General features: G+C 34.4%; 1 protein-coding gene across 2 annotated transcripts; it reads right to left on the bottom strand.

The window, feature by feature from the left end:
* Positions 1–3,190: 3,190 nt before the first annotated feature.
* LOC127876557 (cyclin-I-like) lies at positions 3,191–21,469 on the bottom strand. Of its 2 annotated transcripts, none has more exons than XM_052421881.1 (7): positions 21,273–21,469; positions 20,340–20,484; positions 13,288–13,416; positions 11,823–11,897; positions 9,817–9,957; positions 8,647–8,877; positions 3,191–7,292 (listed from the first exon to the last, which is right to left on the bottom strand). In XM_052421881.1, the coding sequence occupies exons 2-7, from the start codon at positions 20,454–20,456 to the stop codon at positions 6,972–6,974; spliced, it is 1,014 nt and encodes a 337-aa protein (XP_052277841.1). In that variant the 5' UTR covers positions 20,457–20,484; positions 21,273–21,469; the 3' UTR covers positions 3,191–6,971. The 2 variants fall into 2 exon arrangements, with proteins under 2 accessions (XP_052277841.1, XP_052277842.1); XM_052421882.1 differs by lacking the exon at positions 21,273–21,469 and adding an exon at positions 20,862–20,998.
* Positions 21,470–21,834: the final 365 nt, after the last annotated feature.

Below are 21,834 nucleotides of genomic sequence, written 5' to 3'. Positions count from 1 at the left end.
TCCGGAGTCCTGGAGTTAGTTTGAAGTAAAAACGCATTAACCCTCACGGCTATTCCGCCACGCAAACTCAGTGTAAGTATTTTATACCTTTTATAAGCAATCTTCGTAGTTTCGTAAATTTAAACGACAACAACAGAACTCTCCAAATTATTCAATCGTTTCGCGTTGCAACGCTTTATAATTTTTAGTTTTTCAAATTGTCAAAAGATACATATAATGGCTATATTGGACTATGGTAAATGTTCAGTAATACTGTTTCCTCACAGATATCATAACTAAAACGAAAATTTGCGAATCTGAAACAACTTTTTTTAATTTTGTCAATTTACCAAACCGTGAAAAGATCCCTTTAATAAGCATGAGCGCGATGCGATGATTCACGATACTTATAACAATCGAATCAAATAACAATGTCCTACAAACCACTGAAAACGGCCTGTTCGAAGAACACGCGTATAAATATTTAAAATATGTACGGATGATGTGTGGCCGCTTTACTTATGTTTTCAGTTCAATTACATTCGCCTTGTGTATTTCTGTTCGGCGTCTATAGAAATATGATCCATGCAATCTAATAATGCTAAATAAGCCACGAAATCTGGCGCAACAACCCGTGATTTGCGTGTGATGCAGCTAAGAACTACGCATAAAAAGGCATTCGCGATATTTGATCTCATTGATATAACTCATTACATTTAATCAAAACCAACAACAATCAACTCCGTATATCTTTTGAAAAGATATTTCTTGTAAAAGATAGTTCTTGTTTCAGATTAACGTCATCATTCAAGCCGACAACCAATGGTTCAGTACCCAGTCCAGCAACACGGCCGTGCTCGGTCTGAACGCGGGTAACGCTGAGTGTTTCACTTGCGACGAAGGTCACATGCACGGGTCTGACAGTTTCCGCGGTACAACATTCTCCGGCGCGTACTTATATTAAGCTAACGCCCGATATATCGCATGTATGACGCGTTTATTAAATAATGGAATCATGAGATTTAGGAAATCGTGTTTAAATGTATTATTTGCCATCCGTGATTTGGACATCCCACTTGTACTTCGAGCTTTATTTTTGTGCAAATGAACGCCATCTATGAAACGTAGCAGTTAACGTCCTGACAATCAAATTCTGATAATTCGAGTATTCTTCTATTCGCCGTCGGTCGGCAGACGTCTTTTGGTCTATTTACCCATATTCTTTAACTCATTCCGTCCAATGTCCTGAAGATGTTTGCTCTAGATCAAGTGTGATCATCAGACAGTTGGCAGCGAGCATTGTGAACTGTAATACTTTATTGAAAACTCACTATTGTATCGTTTATTAGTCCGCGATATCTCATAAAACAAGAGCACCACATAACGGGTTCCATGCTCGGCTACGGGTGCAGTTTTGAATAAATGAAAGCTTGTCAAAATTTTTTTGTCGATGTCACAGTGACCTTGACCTTTGACCTTGTGACCCCAAAATGGGTGTGGCGTGCAGAACTCATCAAGGTGCATCTACATATGAAGTTTCAAAACCCCGAGCAAATAAATATATTTATCCATAATACGGTTTTGAGAATACTTATATTGCATTTTGTTAAACGTTCATTGTTTGGGATCACAATAGTATTATATAAAATACATGTATGATGTATACACCAAAATGGAGTTAAGCAACGGACTGTGGTTTATTACAGGTTTGTATCCAATGTGACTAATATCCCGGAACCGTTCAATGGCAAATAACTCAGGAATATAGATCATTGGACATGAACGAATTGTGTACGTCTACATTCACTGGCGATGACATGCTTAAGTTGGAAATCAATCGCCTGAGAAATAATGCAGTAGTTTGTTTAAACAAGAGGGCCATGATGGCCCTGAATCGCTCACCTGACTAACCTTGCTACATCAACTTAAATTCCATCAGACCCATATACAATCCCAAGCCTGATTTCATTAATTAATACATTCTGACTAAATTTCATTAAGACGTGATGAAAACTGTGACCTCTTTCATCTACACAAGGTTTTACTAGAATTGGCCCGGTGACCTAATTTTTGACCCCAGATGACCCATATAAGATCCAAAATCAGATATTATCAAGATAAACATTCTGACCATATTTCATTAGGACCATATGAAAACTATGACCGCTATTGTCTTCACAGGGTTTTTTCCATTATTTGACCTAGTGACCTAGTTTTTGACCCCAGATGACCCAAATACAATCCCAACCAAGATTTCATCAAGATTAACATTCTGGCCAAATTTCATAAAGATTGGATGAAAACTGTGACCTCTACTGTCTACAAAAGTTTTTTTAATTTTGACCTAGTGACCTAGTTTTTGACCCTAGATGACCCAAAGTCAATCCCAACTCAGATTTTAAAAAGACAAACATTCTGACCATATTTCATGAAGATCAGATGAAAACTGTGACCTCTATTGACTGCACAAGATTTTTCTATGATTTGACCTAGTGACCTAGTTTTTGACCCCAGATGACCCAAATACAATCCAAATCCAGATTTTATCAAGATAAATATTCTGTCCAAATTTCATAAAGATTGGATAAAAACTGTGACCTCTATTATTTGACATAGTTTTTGACCCCAGATTACCCAAATACAATCCCAACCCAGATTTCATCAAGATAAACATTCTGACCTAATTTCATAAAGATCAGATGAAAACTGTGACCTGTATTGTCTACACAAGGTTTTTCTATTATTGACCTAGTGACCTAGTTTTTGACACCAGATGACCTAAATACAATCCCAACCCAGATTTCATCAAGATAAACATTCTGACCAAAAATCATAAAGATTTGGTGAAAACTGTGAACTCTATTGTCTACACAAGGTTTTTCTATTATTTGACCCCAGATGACCCAAATACAATCCCAACCCAGATTTCATCAAGATAATCATTCTGACCAAATTTCATAAAGATTGGATGAAAACTGTGACCTCTACTGTTTACACAAACAAATTGTTGACAGACGCACACACGCACATCACACGGTCACATAAGTGCAGCTTTTTATTTGGAATGACGGCGTTACTCCAATATTCCATTCACAAACTTCGTTTGCGCACGGACTCTAGATGAGAGTCAATATACGCTCCGTGGTTTGCGGGGTATAATTAATGCTTTTTACAATAAGAATGTGACATGCAAGAAAAGAACAAAGCAAAATTGCCACCATAAAATTTATTTCACATTGTTAAAATCAAATAACGTTTTAAAATAAATGAAATAACAACTAAAAGAGTCCAGTTGGTTGGTAAAAACAAAATATCCTTCGCATCAAGCGACATTAACATAACGTCTACCTCTTCTGAACAAAAACCAAAAACTAAAATATCTCTCTTCATCTGAGCAAACCATAAGATTGGAAAAACATACAAGACAGGCTAGGAATAGGTCTAAATTAATAAAAACTATCTGACTATTGCTGAAATATTCATACTCCAGGACCCGTCAAGTATTTTATCCACATCACTTTAAGAAACTTCGATTTTGATTGCTAGATCATCAAACATATGTATTGTAACGTAAAACATAGTAAATCTATGTTACATATGTACATGGTACATTTCAACAACGAACGTTCTCTTAAACTATACACAGTCCGTTGTTTCTTATGTTGAAAGAATTGAGTGGCTAATATTTTCCACCGGATTTTGATCTTGACACGAGTTAACATTAATACAGTCCACACCTACCAATATTCGCTCCACTGAATCAGTACAGGATGGAGCATTAAACTACCGGTATCATGTCTTACATTGAAATATTTAACTATAAGTCTCATGCTCAACCCTAGTGGTTGTTGTGTGTCGCGAATTGACTAAAACAAATCAACCCTCCAAAATTATATAGCCAATAGAAAGCTACATAAAAGAGTCTTGGCAAGCCTCGTACATGTTTAAAACCACAAATCTTTTAATGTTCAACACTTTCCCTCCCTGAGCCCCATGTGCAATATAATAATGGCACAAATGAATGTTCTTTCTCCCTATTGCTCAATCAGCTTATTCATCCATCAATCTTTCTCTCTATCCAATATGTCCTTCAAATGTATACAGATAAAAATTCTTATTATTTATACACAATACGATAAAATGCTGGTGATTTCTCCTTGTAAAACTATACTCTCCAAATGATGTGCACACGAGACCTTTGGATTTGTAGTACATGCTGCATTTCACATCTTGATATTTACACATGCTCTTACCCATGAATATCTACACATGATGATGATTAACTGTACAGCTTGTAAAATCAAGACCTTTAAAGTAGCACTTACTATAATTGATAATTGATTGGCAACCATACACTTGCCCGCTGGTATACAGGAACTCTATTTAACGTACAAGTATACACACACACTCTGTAAAATCATTCATCATGAGCTGCACTGTGGAAAAACTGGGCTTATTGCATGTGTGTAAAATATCTTACCAGATTAGCCTGTGCAGTCAACACAGGATCATCAACAAAGAAACTTTCTATAGAAATTTATAAATTTATGTCCAGTTTATGCGAAAAGTGTTTCCCTCTATTAACCTTTGCAGACTGAACAGTCTGATCAGGGGCAATCATTTAGGCATATGCATAAAGCTCAGTTTTACTAGAACACTGCTTATATATAAGTGTACCAAATTTCCATACAAAAAGGAATAACTATTTTCTAATACCGGTACTTTAGGGTAAACATACCTTCTTAGCTTCTCTGCGAAACAAGCAGAGATGTCAAACATTATTTTGGTATGAAATTTAAATACACTTACAATTGTATGATTTTACAGTCTGTGAAATACATTAATATGAATATTACATAGACCGTATATGTACATTACCAACTCCATACAACATAACATTAAATATCAACAAATACTTAATGAATGTTATAATACTAGAACATGAGTTGTTATCTATGTACAAGGTTATTTGCTTAATTTTTTATTTTGCTTAAATAAGCAACAAACTAAAACTACTATAAGTAATAAACATCTTTCTTTCATAGAAAACCAACAAAACAATAAACTAAATATTGGAAAACAAAAGACAATAAATTAAGTATTGGAAAACACATCTTGTCCATATAGTTTTACTAATTCAAAGACTGACAAAATAGAATTGTGTCCACAAATTTAGAGATTTAGCAACAAAAGTGAAGTTGCAAAAATATTCGGAATAATGGCACACAATGACTTGAAATGTCAATGTATGCATCTAGTTTGTTAGTTGCAGTAATTTTAAGTGCGGACAGTAGTTTAGACCAGTACAAATGGTAAAAGTTGCAAATGATATCGGGGTTAATAAAAGCAAAGCAATTGAATTAAATTCTACTGGCAAATAAAAAAGGATTTTTTTTGTTTACGATAAACAGACATAAGATATAACAAGAACAATAAATATCCTATTGAAATTAACAAAACTAAAAATTCAAGCTTTCATTCCATTCATACTGGTCCTTGCTTATAAAATGATCACAAAACAACAAAAATTAACAGATCAAAAATCCTAGTATGAGATTTAAAATGTCCACTGAATCAGCTTACTAGCAAAATGACCTAACAAAGGTTACATTTCAGACATATGTTACCGTTAACAATCAACAAATATATTCTACATGGCAAAAACAACAAATAATATAATTCTTTCAACCGTTCTTATGTCATTTTCACATTTATTTAGTGTTGGTTAAGGACAAACATTCATCAAGCATTGATTTGAGAATAAAATGAATACATTTAATAACCATTTATGCATTACAATCTCTCAACCAAAACAAATACAACAATCAATCAAATAAAACAAATAACATTTTTTCGGTATGTTTACATAAATTTATATACTTTTTGTTCATATTTTTTTCTTAAAATTGTAATCCTTTTTTTTCTGGGATATGACAACCTGATTCAAGGAAAAGTTGTGGAGATCTATAATAAAGTGAAGCGGGTCATCACATCCCAAAATTATGTTTTTTGAATTACAGAATATAGTACAACATAATGGTGGCATAATAAACAAACAAGTGCAACCCTACAGACTTAGGTTTTATGGACTGAGGATCAATTTTAAACCAGCAGGGATTATCAACATTATTTGCACATATGCTGATAGCACCTTTTGATTTTGAGAGAAGAATTAAGTCTGCACATCTTAACACAGTACTGAACAGTTATAAAGATGTTGCCTTATAGTTGCTCAATAGCAAACATCGTTTCTCATTCTTTACAGATTTTTTTCAAAAATGGGAAAACACTCTTGTTCAATTCTACTCATTGGTGAGAAACTTTTCAAGAGAAAATAGCATTGCTACATAGGAATGTAATACACGTTTATAAAATAATAACACTGGTAAGTCAACATACTGGTATATGATATTAGTGGTAATTTCTTTCCAAATATTTGATACTACTCAGAGCTCCAATAATGGTTAAAACAGCAGAGTGAAGCATACATTTTTCTCGTTGAAAGGTTTCTTTTAAAACAAAAGACAGAAAGAAAACCAAACACATACACTACACAATTGCCCTTGTTGCAAAACACTGAGAACAACTAAAAGGAAATCTTTTAATAAAAACACTATCACAGTCAAATATATTTGTATACACAAATAAATCCAATGAGTAGAATTGAGGAATATAGGTAAACCCTAATTCTTTATGAGTGCTAGAGTTGCATAAAACATATATTATATTACTGGCATGAATATTAGAAAAACCGTATACAAAGGAGCATATAATATTAAAAAAACCACACTGTGACGAATCTCTTTCTTTATTCTGCGAAAACTAATGCAATAACCTACATCACTACCCTATCTTTATATCTTCTAGAGAACGCACCTAGAAACTTACTTTTTAAAGACATCAAATAAATCAACTTGGCCACATTAGCGACCATACATTTGATTCATCTTACAGCTAACACATACAGACAACAAATGAGGTGCTAATGATGCCTAATTGGCACAAACAGGCTTCGTTTGCGGGAACTGATGGACTGACATTCCCTCTCCGTCGGGACCTTGACCAAACTCCGACGCGCAGGTTGTCATGGGCACGCTCGAGGTTTCTTCACTGTAGAGTCGCTTGATTCCGTCATAAACGTCGTCCTCCAGCTCCATCTGGTCGCCTTTGCGCTTGAATGACTGAGATCGTGTGAGAGAGTTGCGTCTGGCCGGAGGTGCTCCTACGAACTGGTAGCCAGTCGGCAACATGCTCTTGTCCTTCAGGATCTGTCCGGCGATTTCACGACATCTGATCATCGAGTCTATGTCAACCTGTAGGAGTATAGAGCAAAATGTAATTTAACTGTACAAAGAAAATTATAACTTATGAGCTTCTGACATGAAACCCATGTCACAGATCCTATTGATTGAAAAGTATTACTTAATTTGTTTTTTCAAGTCCTGCCCGTGAAAATAAAAGCATTAAAGAGGATTTTTTTTACAACATATCAGCTTATCACACTGCCATTCCCGTAAAGAAATTTATCAATATTAAGCTCAATATGTTCATTACCAGCGATTTTTTTCCTTCTTTATAAAGTACCGGTAAACGGCACTTTCCCAATTAGGAAAAACTACAAATTTCCCAATTGCTGTCCAAAAAATTCCCAATTTAAGGTAATTTTTTATATTTTTTTTTGAAAATGCAACATTGAGTTAGTTTCCCTTTGCAGCTATATGGCTTGAACCTAGGTAAATATAATATTGATAGATTGCAAACACTTGGTTTCTAATTTTAAAGTATTTGGGAGCAAGAAATCAATAAAACCAATTTCCCAATTTGAGGTTTTCACAACTCGATTTTCCCCAATTTTGAGGTTTTCACCACTGAATTTTTCCCAATTGGACCGGTACGGGTACTTTTCCCAATTGGACAAAGAAAATCGCTGATTACGTGGAGCATTATGCAATTCTTCTATTCGCAAACATAAGGGTCAAAAATAGGTTTACTCTACTGAAAGGAACAAAACCATTAAAGAAATTCACAAGCAGTGCTCGTAAGCGATTTGTCTCAAAGCAGGGTGTTTTTAATTGAAGGAACTTTAAATATCATCATCAAACGAAAAATGAATTATTCAAAAGCAGTTTTCTGGAACGATGACTCCTTTAAAACAGCCCAAAAATAAAAAAGAGAAAACAAGAGATGTGTTTGTCAGAAACACAATGCCCCCTGTTGCGCCGCTTTGAAATATTTTTTTTGACCTTTGACCTTGAAGGACGACCTTGACCTTGAACTTTCACTACTAAAAATGTGCAGCTTCATGAGAACCCCGCTTATTTTTTTTTGTTGACCTTTGACTTTGAAGGATGACCTTGACCTTCCACCACTCAAAATGTTCAGCTTCATGAGAACGCCGCTTTAATTTTATATATTTTTTTTACCTTTGACCTTGAAGGATGACCTTAACCTTAAACTTCCACCACTCAAAATGTGCAGCTTCATGAGATACACATGCATGCCAAATATCAAGTTTCTATCTTCAATAATGCAAAAGTTATGATCAACGTTAGTTTTTTTCGGACGGACGAACAGACTGACATACACACATACTGACTGACGGACAGTTCAACTGCTATATGCCACCCTACCGGGGGCATAAAAAACAACGCTTTTTGGGCTCCATACCTCTGCCATTTTCTGGACAGTGTGTATGATGGAGAGCCACACTGGGGTGATCTGCTCCAGTTCCAGACTGATCACGGCTAGTGTGAGCGCGATGGGCCGGAACCCCACCATCTTATGATTGGCCAGACAGTGGAAAAGGTTGCGAGACAGGATGGACAGGTGTCGGGAAGGCGTCATGTTGGCAACACTCTCCAGCAACTGGGGGTAGTAACACATCAGCAGCGAGTGGATCTGAAACCACAACAAACTACAAATGAGACTCACTGAAAATGCATGTTTGTTAAATGTTGTTCCACATTAGCCTGTGAAGTCTTCACAGGCTAATCAGGGACAACACTTTCTGCTTTTATTGTATTTTTCCTTTAAAGAAAGACTCTTCTTGCAGAAAATCCAGCTGAGGTGGAAAGTGTCTTCCCTTAGTCTGTGAGGACTGCCCTTTTATAATAGATTCATTTAAATTTAAAGTACCAAATCTAGTATTTCACAGTACAGTTTACAGTACAACAAAAAAACACTGAGCATAATACATGTACACAACTTTTAACTGTAAAATTAATGTTGATATTGGTAAGCCAAAAGTATGGGTCCTTTCAGTCAATCGATACAGGCAGCAAAAAACTAATGACAAACAAGCGATGTGTTTGTGAAACATTATGTCCCCATATATTTGACCTTTGACCTTGAGAGATGACAATGACCTTTCACCACTCAAAATGTGCAGCTCCATGAGATACACATGCATGCCAAATATCAAGTTGCTATCTTAAATATTGCAAACGTTATGGCAAATGTTAAAGTTTGCACAAACAAACAAAGCAACATACCAACAGACAGGGCAAAAACAATATGTCCCCCACTATAATGGTGGGGGACATAAAAACTGACATCTGCAAACAACTGCTGACAACTGGAAAATTCGAGCGAGGCAAAACAAAAATGAGAAAGCCCAGGATAACAAATTACATCTTTTCAAATGCAGTGCTCTCCATAACTGCCAATGACTACCATGTCTGAAGTGTGTCAGAAACTTCTTCAGGTGTATAAACCTTTTTACGATGACCCGTAAAACTACCAAATCATTACTTTCTTAATAACCAATAGTCATTGACAGTAAAATGTAGTCATACAGTCAATTATAAACACTAAACTGACCAGAGCAGGTGTACTTACAATGTGCAGGTAGTCAATCTGGGTGACAGTGCGGACGTTCCACTGCAGCTTGTTGAGAATGATCATCTCCATGCGTAGAATGTCCGACACAGCGCAGCCACACTGACTGGTCTTCACGAGCTCCACTGCACTTGGTATTACCTGCAACAAATAGCAATTAGGAGATTCATACCGACAGTAACTGAGGTTTCATTATCTTTTATGTTAGGCGGATGATTGTAATATGTAAACTGTGAATTAAAGTGTTTTTTAACCAAAGTTTCAAAAACTATCCTGGTTTTAATGTTGTAAATAGAGTTTTACTGTAATAGCATGGTGATTAACCCTGCAAAATGAAACCTCTAGGTCATGTGGGATATTTCTGTGGGCAGTAAACAAGATGGCTCCAATTACAGGTCACATGGCATAGCGGATTGCGTATTTGAATAGAAATCAAGAGGACCTAGATATGATTCTGACAGTGGGGCATTCTCAAAGTCTTCCAAAAATTAATAAATCAAGGACTGTTTCTAATCAGTAAAAAGACTCAAAAGTGTTAAAAGCCTGACTGATATGCATGGGATTAAAGCTTTATACTGAACTAGTATACTGAATAATTGTTACATATGATCTTTGTTCAGAGTTGTTCTTAGAGTTATAACACAATTGTAATATTAGTTCAATCCCCAACAGATGATTATGTTCAAAGATTTATACCTCTGAGTGATATGGTGTACACTATAAACATAAAATGACTTTAACCATAACAGTTTTAGATTTTATTTTGTGAAATACTTAGGACTTCTGTGCCTCTGATAAAAATGTAAAATGTTTTGAGAAAACATCACATTTAATTCAGTTTATTCAGTCAACTGGGAACACTTATCCTTTATCAACATCCTGAAATACCAACAAGTGACATTCTCACAAAACATAGAACAACCAAATTTATTATTAATATTAACAATGTGTCTGAAGAATATTTCTGGTATGAAAATATAATTTTAATATGTTGAATCAACAGAAATTAAATGTTAAGAAGGTTTTACATACTATGTAAGCAATGAAAAAATACAATACACAATTCCTTGTTTTGACTTGTCTCATCTAGTCATGCCTCATGAACAAAAGACAAGTTCTAAAGAAATATAACTAAAGGAAGCCTAATAAATTTTCGTAATTCAGACCAAGAAATTTACCTATGCAATGACCTGACCTTCCCTTCATTACTTTGTTATAAGTTTTCATTAGCCCGATATACACCATGACACTTAAGAGTCAAGCTCACAATGACTGAACTCTGAATGTCAAAATGCTTGAAGCCAATGATTACAAGTGCCTAGTTCAACTACCGTACAGTTAAAAATATAGAATACCAAAGGGTATATGGTGCAGACTAAAAGGAGTAGTGTGAACTATGCCACTTTCTAAAGAAATTTGAGTTATGCAAGGATTAATGATCTATCATATGTAAATAAGTTGCTTTCCCAAGTGCAGCTGTGCCTAAATCTCTATAGTAGGGATGTCACTGAGTCTGAACTTCCAAATCTGATGAATCCCTAAGCTTTTACTTTCAAACAGTTTCTTTCATGTTCTCATTTAGGTCTGAAGTAACATAATTATAATAGGACACATGAAAAAAACAAACAATTAAAGCCAAGTGCGGCACAGGGTCATAGACCCATACTTTGCAATGGCTTTAATTGTTTTTATTAGACAGGGTCAATTCATTGCCCAGGACTTTGTTAAGGCACTGCCTTAACAAAACAAAGTCCTGGGCAATGAATTGACCCTGTCTTATAGGATTAAATGTCAATTGTATAAAAGACTTATTGATGACAGAACTTTAATATATCCATTCAGACTCTAGTATTGAACCTTAATTGAAAGTCCGCCACTGGCATTGTTATAATGGGTATTAACACTATTAATGGATATGGGGGAGAGGGGGCATTGATAATAAAAGTAGTAGGGTGCTGCGCAGCACCATGCAATTATTTTGGGTTCAGATCTTTTTGTTTACATACCTCATCTTCTTCCAATGTTTTGGCAGCAATGTAGAAGCAGCTTATTGCTATGCACTGCAAGTACTTTGGACGCACCTGAAAACACAATTTACCAAACAATTGTAGGACGAGAGTTGATTTATCAATTATAATTTATATTGCATAAACCATCCAGAAAGCCAAGACTAAACTTCCTGACAGGCAAAATTTGTCAAAATAACTATCCTTATTTTTGCTTATTTTTTTATCAAACAACACTTAAAGAGTCCCACCATCCTTCATCAATTGTTTACTCTTTTTTTGGATAAGACATGACAAAGTCTTAAAGTAATGATTTATTAAATTGTGACCTTGAACTCGTGGTGGCATAATATCAGTGGATATTTATCAGGGGACAGTAGATGTTAAAGCATTTGGACATCTCTGTTGGACAAAGGTATGTCTTGGACTGAGACTCCTACCAAACCACAGCCCCGCCCTCCACAGGTATTTTCATTACATTTTTCAAACCAATAGTTTCTACTGATCAATTGCTTCACAATGTAAAATGGTATTTCAAAAGAATACGGAATTGTTTTGTGACTGAAGTAAATGGCTTTGATAGTTTTTATTAGAGTATAATTTTATACTACAACAGAACAGACATCATCATTATTCAAATCACTTATTCACAACAACCCCAATTTTGTTGAACTGCAGTAATGTATGCAATCCATTCAAATCACATAAACATACCCAGGTCAACAGTACAGGAATACAAGCATCCTTTAGCATGACATCACTCATGCAAAGAGCACTATCTATGTAAGTGACCTTGCAACCTCACATCTGATTACAAGGGCAAGTGTGGGGTCAATGACCAGCCATCAGCAGATAGCAATGACACAGTATAGTGACCTTAGATGATAGGACCTAATTGGGACAACAAAGTGAAATAAGATTGAAGACTGCGTAGATAAATTGCACTCTCTAGAACAATGACATATTTCGTCACCAACATACTTCCTGATTGTGCTGACTGCACAGTTTTATCACAGATAAAATCTGGACAAAGGTTTAAATCTAGATTGGGTTAGATTGATACATGCAACACTTGTGTGTTTCATACTGCATTCTATGAACAATTCTTGAATATGCAAATGTGAAGCGTTTTCAAAATAAAATATATTGTTCGAATTATTTATTATCATTGGTATTTTGCTTTAAAAGATTTTCTTCTGTGTAAATTCAGGAAAGAATTATCAATTCAATTATTATTTGAGTGATGTTGAATTGAACAAACTTCTACTTCAAATTGTGCAAGTTTATAAAATTACTCATATTTTTTTTCAGATTTTAGTCAGAAAAAAAAACGAAGCAACAATCTATGATTGAAAATTATCACCTTTAACACAGATGTCATTATAATTCCTCTGCCATATGCAAAAAAGGCAAAAAAAAGCCTTTAAGGGAATTTACAAAATTACAAACTTTAAAGTTAGGCTACCTTAACAAGAGAGAGAAACCGGTCAGTGACTGCAACGCTTAGAGCCACTGTCTCGGGCGAGAACTGGAAGCGGCGGTTGAGACAGAGGATCCAGCCGACCACCTCGTCCCTGTGTACCCCACCCACCTCCTGAAACATACAAAATTAGCTTGCAACAGTGAACCGCTTGCTCAATATCATCTAGTCAGCATATTCCTTGTGATCTAGGAAACGTCTTGTGGGAAGAAAATACCATGCTTCCATTAGTGTGCTCAGTGTTTATCTTAATTACTTTGGAATGGGTACCTGACCTTCATAATTTCTTTTATTTTTTCCCCAGCTAAATTGGTAATTTTATGCCATTTTGAAAGAAGCTTAACCAATAAATTACAATAAATAAACACTATAACAACCCTTTTATGAAGTGAAATGTATAATAATAATACACATGCATGTCGCAATTTGTTTTTGGGCTCATTTGGATTTTGCCCCCACAGATCTTTTTGTTAAATCGTCACAATGAGCAAAATGAAACGAAAATTGGATTTGAAAAGTAACATTTTAGACTATCAATTTATTAATTTTATACAGAGAATAAAAGCTGAATCATTAAAGTTGGGGAGTTTTTCAATATGAATACTATAATTTCACTGACATCATATTAATTCCAGGTATTAATTATGAAGTTGAACATTTATAAAATAATGCTTACAGAATATTTTTTCTAAATATTCATTACAACAAAGTCCAGCTCACCATTTTTTTGTTTATAATTTATTGGTGTTCCGAAAGCATAATTATAGCCAAGCTTAATTCATTTTTGAATAGAGGAATTATACATTCTGTAAACATAACATACAGCTGATTTGTTCTTAGGGCTACATGTATCAATTACATTGTATACATTATTACACCTACATCGTATTGTTCATGTCTTTCAATTAAGTCTATGCCTTTCAATTTTTTCTGTGACTCAATGAGATGTAGAAACTAGAGTTTGTGTTTTTTTCCATTACGTGTTTCTATATTTAGCACAATACATTGTAGATATTAGATAGGCTGATGACACTTCCCCATGTGAAACAATTTAAATACCCACATTTGAAGTATTCCATGTAAACACACTTGATGAACTGCCAACTCATACGGTTTTGATGATTGAATACCATACCAATTACAGGACATAAAATGAACGTGAATTTACTGATAACAAGATTGCTACGGTGTATTTTTTCAAAAGCTTTAAAGTGATATTATTAGCATATTTCACTGTTGAATTGAGCTGAAAAGAATTAAAAGGTCAAAAGAATTAGTTAAAATGTGGTAACTGACCAATTATCTACAACTCATCATGCTACCAGTTGTTTATAAAAAAATATATATTATTTTCAATATTTTACATGACTCACCCAGTCCTTTAAGCCGAAATGATCCGTAAAACAAAATTGTGTCTTTGTGTTCGTATGAACGAATTTGAATGAATACTACATTTAGACTCACATCGTACATTGAATCATTTCCGTCGTCAGTTGTCAAAACGAAAGTACAGTTGATATTCAAATGGATTATTTTTCTCTTTCCGGGATATTGTTTTAGTATGTTGATGCTGCATTAACAAATATAAGTGTAGATGAAGTGAAAACACCAAAAATAAACAACGGTTGCGATAGACACCTATATACTGTTAGATGCCCATAATATCACTTTTATATTCTAAAATAACTTGATATTTTGGTTTACTCTGGGAAATGGGACTAAAACCATGAGAGTAAAGTGTTGTCCCAAAAAAGCCTGTGCGAGCAACATCTGGGACAACACTTTCTGCTTAGACTTTAACGAAAAATGCCAAAACTGCTTAATGTATTTTATTCAATAAAATTAAGGCCATTCTCACCACATAAAAAGAGACCTCTGTTGACAATGCCAAAAGTTCACATTATCAAATATCTGACTAAGCAAATAGTACCCTTTACAAGACTCCTTGCATTAATGAGAGAATTATCTTAACATTTGTCAAACAAGATGTGTTTGTGAAACACAATGTCCCCCTATATGACGTTTGACCTTGTAGGATGACCTTGACCTTGACCCTTTACCACTCAAAATGTGCAGCTCCATGAGATACACATGAATTCAAAAATAAAATTGCTAGCTTCAATATTGCAGAAGTGACATTTCATGGGCAATTTTGACCCATTTATTTGACCTTGAAGGATGACCTTGACCTTTCACCACTCAAAATGTGCAGCTCCATGAGATACACATGCATGCCGAATATCAAGTTGATATCTTTAATATTGCAAAAGTATTCATAAAATTAGCGATTTGGGTCACATATATTTGACCTCTGACCTTGAAGGATGACCTTGACCTTTCACCACTCAAAATGTGCAGCTCCATGAGATACACATGCATGCCAAATATAAAGTTGCTATCTTCAATATTGCAAAAGTACTCATAAAATGAGCGATTTTGGCCACATATATATGACATCTGACCTTGAAGGATGACCTTGACCTTTCACCACTCAAATTGTGCAGCTCCATGAGATACACATGCATGCCAAATATCAAGTTGCTATCTTGAATATTGAAATACTGCAAAAGTGTACATTAAATGAGCGATTTTGACCCATATATTTGACCTTTGACCTTGAAGGATGACCTTGACCTTTCACCACTCAAAATGTGCAGCTCCATGAGATACATATGCATGCCAAATATCAAGTTCCTATCTTCAATATTGCAAAAGTTATTGCAAATGTTAAAGTTGGCGCAAACCAACCAACCAACCAACAGACCAACAGACAGGGCAAAAACAATATGTCCCCCCACTACTATAGTGGGGGACATAAAAATATACTGCAATTTAAATATTGCTCATGATAATAAAGTTACTTTTACTTAATACCTTGAATATGAAACAAAATTTATCTATTCTGTTTCCAATGTTTCAATCAAAGCTTAACCAATAAAGCACTTGTTAAATGGTGGCCTATTTGCATACCTGTTTCTCACTTATGTCATTAACTTTTTTGCTTTGATAACGCTGAAAAAGGACTTTTTACCTTAGATGTATCATAGTTGCAGGTAATACATCATAATGTTCAGTAGTCCGTTTTGTTTGTTTACAATATCTTTGCTAAGCACAACAATTGGCTGTTAAACTTGCAATGCTCCTACAGTCATTGTAACATTATTGTGACCTATCAATTAATAGTTTAAATTGATAGTTTACAATGTCATTCATTTTCCATGATTGGTTTGTGTTAATAATACTCAAAGATTATGGTACAACATACGGATACACACTTCTAGTTGTGCTATACTACAGTATATACGCTGTTAAATTACTGAAAACTTAAGTTCATTTTAAGGTAAGGAGACAGGTAAAGTAACTTTTAAGAAAGGGAAATTGATATTTTTAAGAAAGGGATATTGAAATTTTAGGGCACTGGGCAAATGTATGCAAGTGGATTAAAAAATTAATTTCATGCCCTGCACATTGTGGAACAAAAATAACAAAGACACTTTCCAATCTGTTGTTAAAATTAAATTAACTTTTGAAGAAAGATAAGTGATATAACATCCCCAACAATGCTATAAATGATGTCAATTTTCCCAATTGATATCAGTGCTCCAGCTAGCAATAAATAGAGGGGCGCTGCGCCCCTCTAAAATTTGCCCACTTAAAAAGCGCCCCTCTATTTTTCTGTCAAATGCCCTTTTGATCTCTAAAATTCTGCTTTCAGGCCGTATAAATCGCCAGAAACATCGACATGAATACACAGATAATACCCTTACATGACTGCCTGGGGTGTATTAAGTTAACACATTGTGAACAAACAAGCCCCAAGGCCATGGTTTGTTATCAGATCACTAATTAGCCTTTTGTTGCAGACGATAGTAACATGCTGTGAGTGTGAAAGATTATCTCTGAGGTCACGCTTGGTTAGGCACAATCACACTGAATTAAAATCAAACTCAGCACTATTGATTTGTTTAAACTTCAGAATTCTTTGGCTATAATTTTTTGTTTGCAAAATAGTGATTTTTAATTCAAAATACCTATTAACATTAGAAAATTAATAATCTTTTTTTTTAATGCGAATATGCGGTTATTTTTAAGTCCAAAATTACGGAATGGAAACATATATGTGTTTGGACTTTATTTCTGAACTTTAAAACACTGTCTGTCCTCAATCATGATGAATTTTAAAATGAATAAGGGCAGACAGTTGTTATTTCAACAAATAAAGAACTTGTTTGGAAGGAGGATTTAAAATGTATTGTTGATATTGTCATATATTTTCGCGACCTAACAAAACTGTCAACGTTGTTGGCATTAGTTGAAATAACGTGTTGTGAAATAAATATATCCTATTGTTAACAATAACAATGTTTTATTAACAATAACAATGTTTCATTTTGATCTCCAGACTGGATGCTACTTCATGGTGACATTGATCATTGTTTAGACTTTAATTTTGTCAATTACTCAATAAAGTTTTTTGTTTTAATAAATATTATTATTATGGACAAACATTGGCTCAAAGTTATTTAAATCAACGAATTTAAGTAGTGCCAGTCACAACGTTTTTTTGACCCAGTGAAACCCCTGAATTTATTTCATGTTTTCTTCATTTCATTTTCTTCTAAAAGGCCACTGATGCTGAAACTGGAACCTGAAAGATTAATATGCAGTTCAATGATGATAGGTGATAAAAAAACATCAAAATTCCCCCCCCCCCACGCACACACACACCGGAAAGAAATATGATATCTACATATCTCTAATGCGTGTAGTCGGATGCTAGCCCAAGTCGGTTAGAAAATTGGCTACTAAGTTGTTTTCCTTAGCGCCAATGTAGATAGTAATATATGTATTGTAATTTCATTGCACAAAATGAGGAACAGCATACAATTGGTGAAGTTATCCAATGCACTAGTGTTTACAATTAATAAGTATATAGTATAACCAAAGTATATACTTATGTATATGTATAACCAAATGCCCTATTTTCTAAAATTACGCGTGAAATGTGCCCTTTTTGGGGAAGCTCCCCTCTATTTTGAAAAGCTGGCTGGAGCACTGGATCATATTTAACATGAGTTCCATTCCCAAAGTTTAAAATTAAACAACAATAAATTATTAGAAGAATGACACCCTTAATATGGGGGTGTAAGGACAAGAAAATTGCTTAATTATGTGTATTATAAACTTCAAAGCAGGGATTTCAATAGATTTTAAAAACCAGGAGTCAATGACCCCTGGACTAAAATTTTGAGGAGTCAAATTGAAAAATGCTGGGGTCAATTTTGAAGCGCATTAATTGCGTTTTTGTCTGTATTATTCAATTTTTAAGATAAAAATTATATGCTCTAAGCGTAACACAATATCTTAAAAAGTAATACTGCTCTATTAAATCACAATACCATGATACATAACACAACATATTATAATGAATTGGTACATTAATATCTACTTCCTTATAACACATTTGAGTCTTTTAACACATTGAAGTAATTAAAGATATGTACCGGTAGCACCTTTTCATCACATATTTATCGTCATTACGGTATATTATCATCATCCCTATGATAGCTTTTTTAACAAAACACAATCTAAATGCATGGAACATCTAGTATAATATATTTTACTGTTTATCCGAATACTATACATGTGCGAAATATGTACACTTAAGAATGCCTTGCATGTAGTAGTTTTACTTAAATAATCCAAATTGTTCTTGTTGTTATCTGGTTTAACAAACCATATCAAATGTTTGTTAAATCCAGTTAATGCTTTCTCCATTACTGAATCACCATTACTTGCAATTTGAATCGCCAGCTTTTAATTTAACGCGGGTTGAATGTTACGTCCGCTATTTACAATGTTGAAGGTCATGACGTAGCACTTTAATTCTACTCAGATAATTTATATCTAATCGAGGAAATGTGTTTTCTTAATGTTTATGTGTAGTATTATGACTTGTTAGTATAAAAAAATGAACTGTGATTCCAGTTTATTTAAGATGGGTGTTACTCGTAATTATCGGTGGATTAACAAACTGACAAAACTCGCTGGACTTAATAGTGAATCTATGCAATTAATAGACCTTGATCAATTTTGTTTTTTCTTTAATTACTTTTGCCGACTTTCTTTAACCGTGCCGTCTGCAAAGAACCATGCAATTATCGGATGGTCAATCAATTATAACGTAATCACTGCTGCTAATTACCAAGTTAGTGCGCACGTACTGTTTAGACGGTGACATGTGTATTGGAAGAGATGAGATAAGATAAACGACGCCCGGGGTATTCCCTCGATTATAAACCGAGTTTCAAATACTGAAACATTAATTTCAATAAGGAGCACAGCGGGATTTATTACCATGGAACTCGAAATGTTAACTGACTGATGCACGGGTCAAATTTTCGTTGCGTCAAAATGACGCACGGCAGAAAAAGGGGTTGCGTCAAAAACATTGCGTCAAAAACAGTCATTTTTATTTTGCTCGCGTCAAAACGCAGGATTCTGCGTCTATTGAAATCCCTGCTTCAAAGTCATAGTCAATTTTAAAATAAACCACAAAACAGTAATTGAACTGAAGCCCATGCAGAATTAAGAATAATACACCAAAATTGCTAAACTAATACAGCAATATAGGTTTTAAAACAAGAGCTGTCACCATAAGATGACTTATGCCCCCTAAAACGCTTGATAGAAGTTATGAGTTTTTCGAAACCTAAACGCAGATTTCAAAACCTAAACGCAGATTTCAAAACCTAAACACGGACCCTTAGTTCAAGGTCAAGGTCACAGGGGTCAAAATTTGTGTGCGTATGGAAAGGCCTTGTCCATATACACATGCATGCCAAATATGACATTGCTATCTGAAGCGACATAAAAGTTATGAGCATTTTTCGAAACCTAAACGCAAAGTGTGACAGACAGACGGACAGTCTGATCACTATATGCCCTCCTTCGGGGGCATAATAAGACACTATTAAGACAAGAAATGCAGTGACTTGATTATTTGTATTATCAGAGAATCTAGTATGATGACATACCTGTGTCGCACTGTTTGATTTATAGAGGACTGGTTTCCATTGATCCTGTTCCTTGAGCAGTGCATTTGTGAGCATCTTCATCAGATGCTGCACATCCAAACCATTGTGAAGCTTCATGATGAGTCCCCAGTTGCCACAAAGTTTCCTGAAAATGAATCACACATAAAAACTATTGAATCTCAACAAATTCCACAGTATTGGGATACCCTTTCCTCTTAGAGATTAAGAGTTGATAGTGATACCAAATAAGCTTTGTCAACTGAGGCTGTGTGCCTTTTCTTTATAAAACTGATTTATTAAAGATTGTTGTAATGTATACTGTATTGATGAAAACTGGCAAAAATAAAAACACACCTCTTCAGCCTCCTCATCAAGACATGTAAAAGTTATAGTATAGGAGGCAAATTCTTTACAGTTGTTTACTTAGCAAGTACTTGTATGAAATGGTAATCATGCTTGAAAAATATATTAAATATATTAAGACTAAAAATAACTTAATAATGTTTTTCAGTTTTAACTCACAAAGTTATTTGAAGTTGAAATACTCGGAATCTGTTACATAAACCAGCTCTTATATATTAAATCCTTACTACAATTTTTTGTCCAAAATTTGAATGTTGATTCTAAACTACTTTATGGTATGATAAATTCAGTGTTTGGAAAACCAGGAAAAACTTTGTTCACTATAGGGACGAAGTATGACATCAGATTTTTTTGGTGAAGTTTTCTGATGTATTACTAAATGAAAACCAGTGTACTGTACTTGGTGCGTATATATCATGTTTCAAATTAATTAACAATAACATTAATAAGTTTCTAAAGATGCAAATGACCAAATTAGATAACTCATTAACTGTCAAGTGACAAGAGTCAACACTGAAAAGACAGAGATTTTAACGGTCAGCATTTTTTAGCTTAAAATTTATACAATACCAAACGAAATCAAGCTGAAGGCTTGAACCATAGAGTTCCTCTGGCCCCGGAGCTTTCCACACTACATTTACTGTCCTTGCACCATCTTTGTGTCCTTGGAATTTTAAAAATAAAAAGAGAAAAAGAAAGAGAAGATTTTGCTATCAAAATGGTTTCCGGTTTTGACCCAAATTACCATGTATTACTACGAGCATTCCAGAGAGTTCTTGTGAAATATTGTATAAAAATATTGATCAAATAATTGTTTGTTATTTAAACGTGACACATATTTTCAAGATATATGGACAGTCTTTTGAATGTACTTGGGTTGAAATGTTACAAATATTTTCGATTTATGCTTTGCACTATCTTTGCGGCGTTTGTACATAAACAAGTGCGTTAGTAAAAAGTCTCGTTCCGCATTAGTGATCTGTCAAAAATATTTTTCTTCTTTTTGACAAGCAATTTCAACGCAATATTTCTCAAGCATCATGTTTATTCACTATACATCGAACAAACATCAATGTGCCTGGGTTAAATTTCGACTATCAGGGCGCATTTCGTGCTCAAACTTTGTTTGTTT

This window comes from Dreissena polymorpha, chromosome 4, assembly GCF_020536995.1.
Source record: "Dreissena polymorpha isolate Duluth1 chromosome 4, UMN_Dpol_1.0, whole genome shotgun sequence".
Lineage (NCBI taxonomy): Eukaryota > Metazoa > Mollusca > Bivalvia > Myida > Dreissenidae > Dreissena > Dreissena polymorpha.
Note: the sequence above shows the minus strand (reverse complement) of the source record. Positions and strands in the feature narration are given on the sequence as shown.

What these genes read in the sequence shown, in the direction of transcription:
- LOC127876557 (XM_052421881.1), bottom strand. Translation starts at nt 20,456, where the DNA reads ATGAAGCTTCACAATGGTTTGGATGTGCAGCATCTGATGAAGATGCTC. An exon ending in AAACATTGGAAGAAGATGAG is followed by an intron (nt 9,958 to 11,822) that starts GTATGTAAACAA and finishes TATTTGTTGCAG; the next exon opens with GTAATACCAAGTGCAGTGGA. An exon ending in AGATTGACTACCTGCACATT is followed by an intron (nt 8,878 to 9,816) that starts GTAAGTACACCT and finishes TTGTGGTTTCAG; the next exon opens with ATCCACTCGCTGCTGATGTG.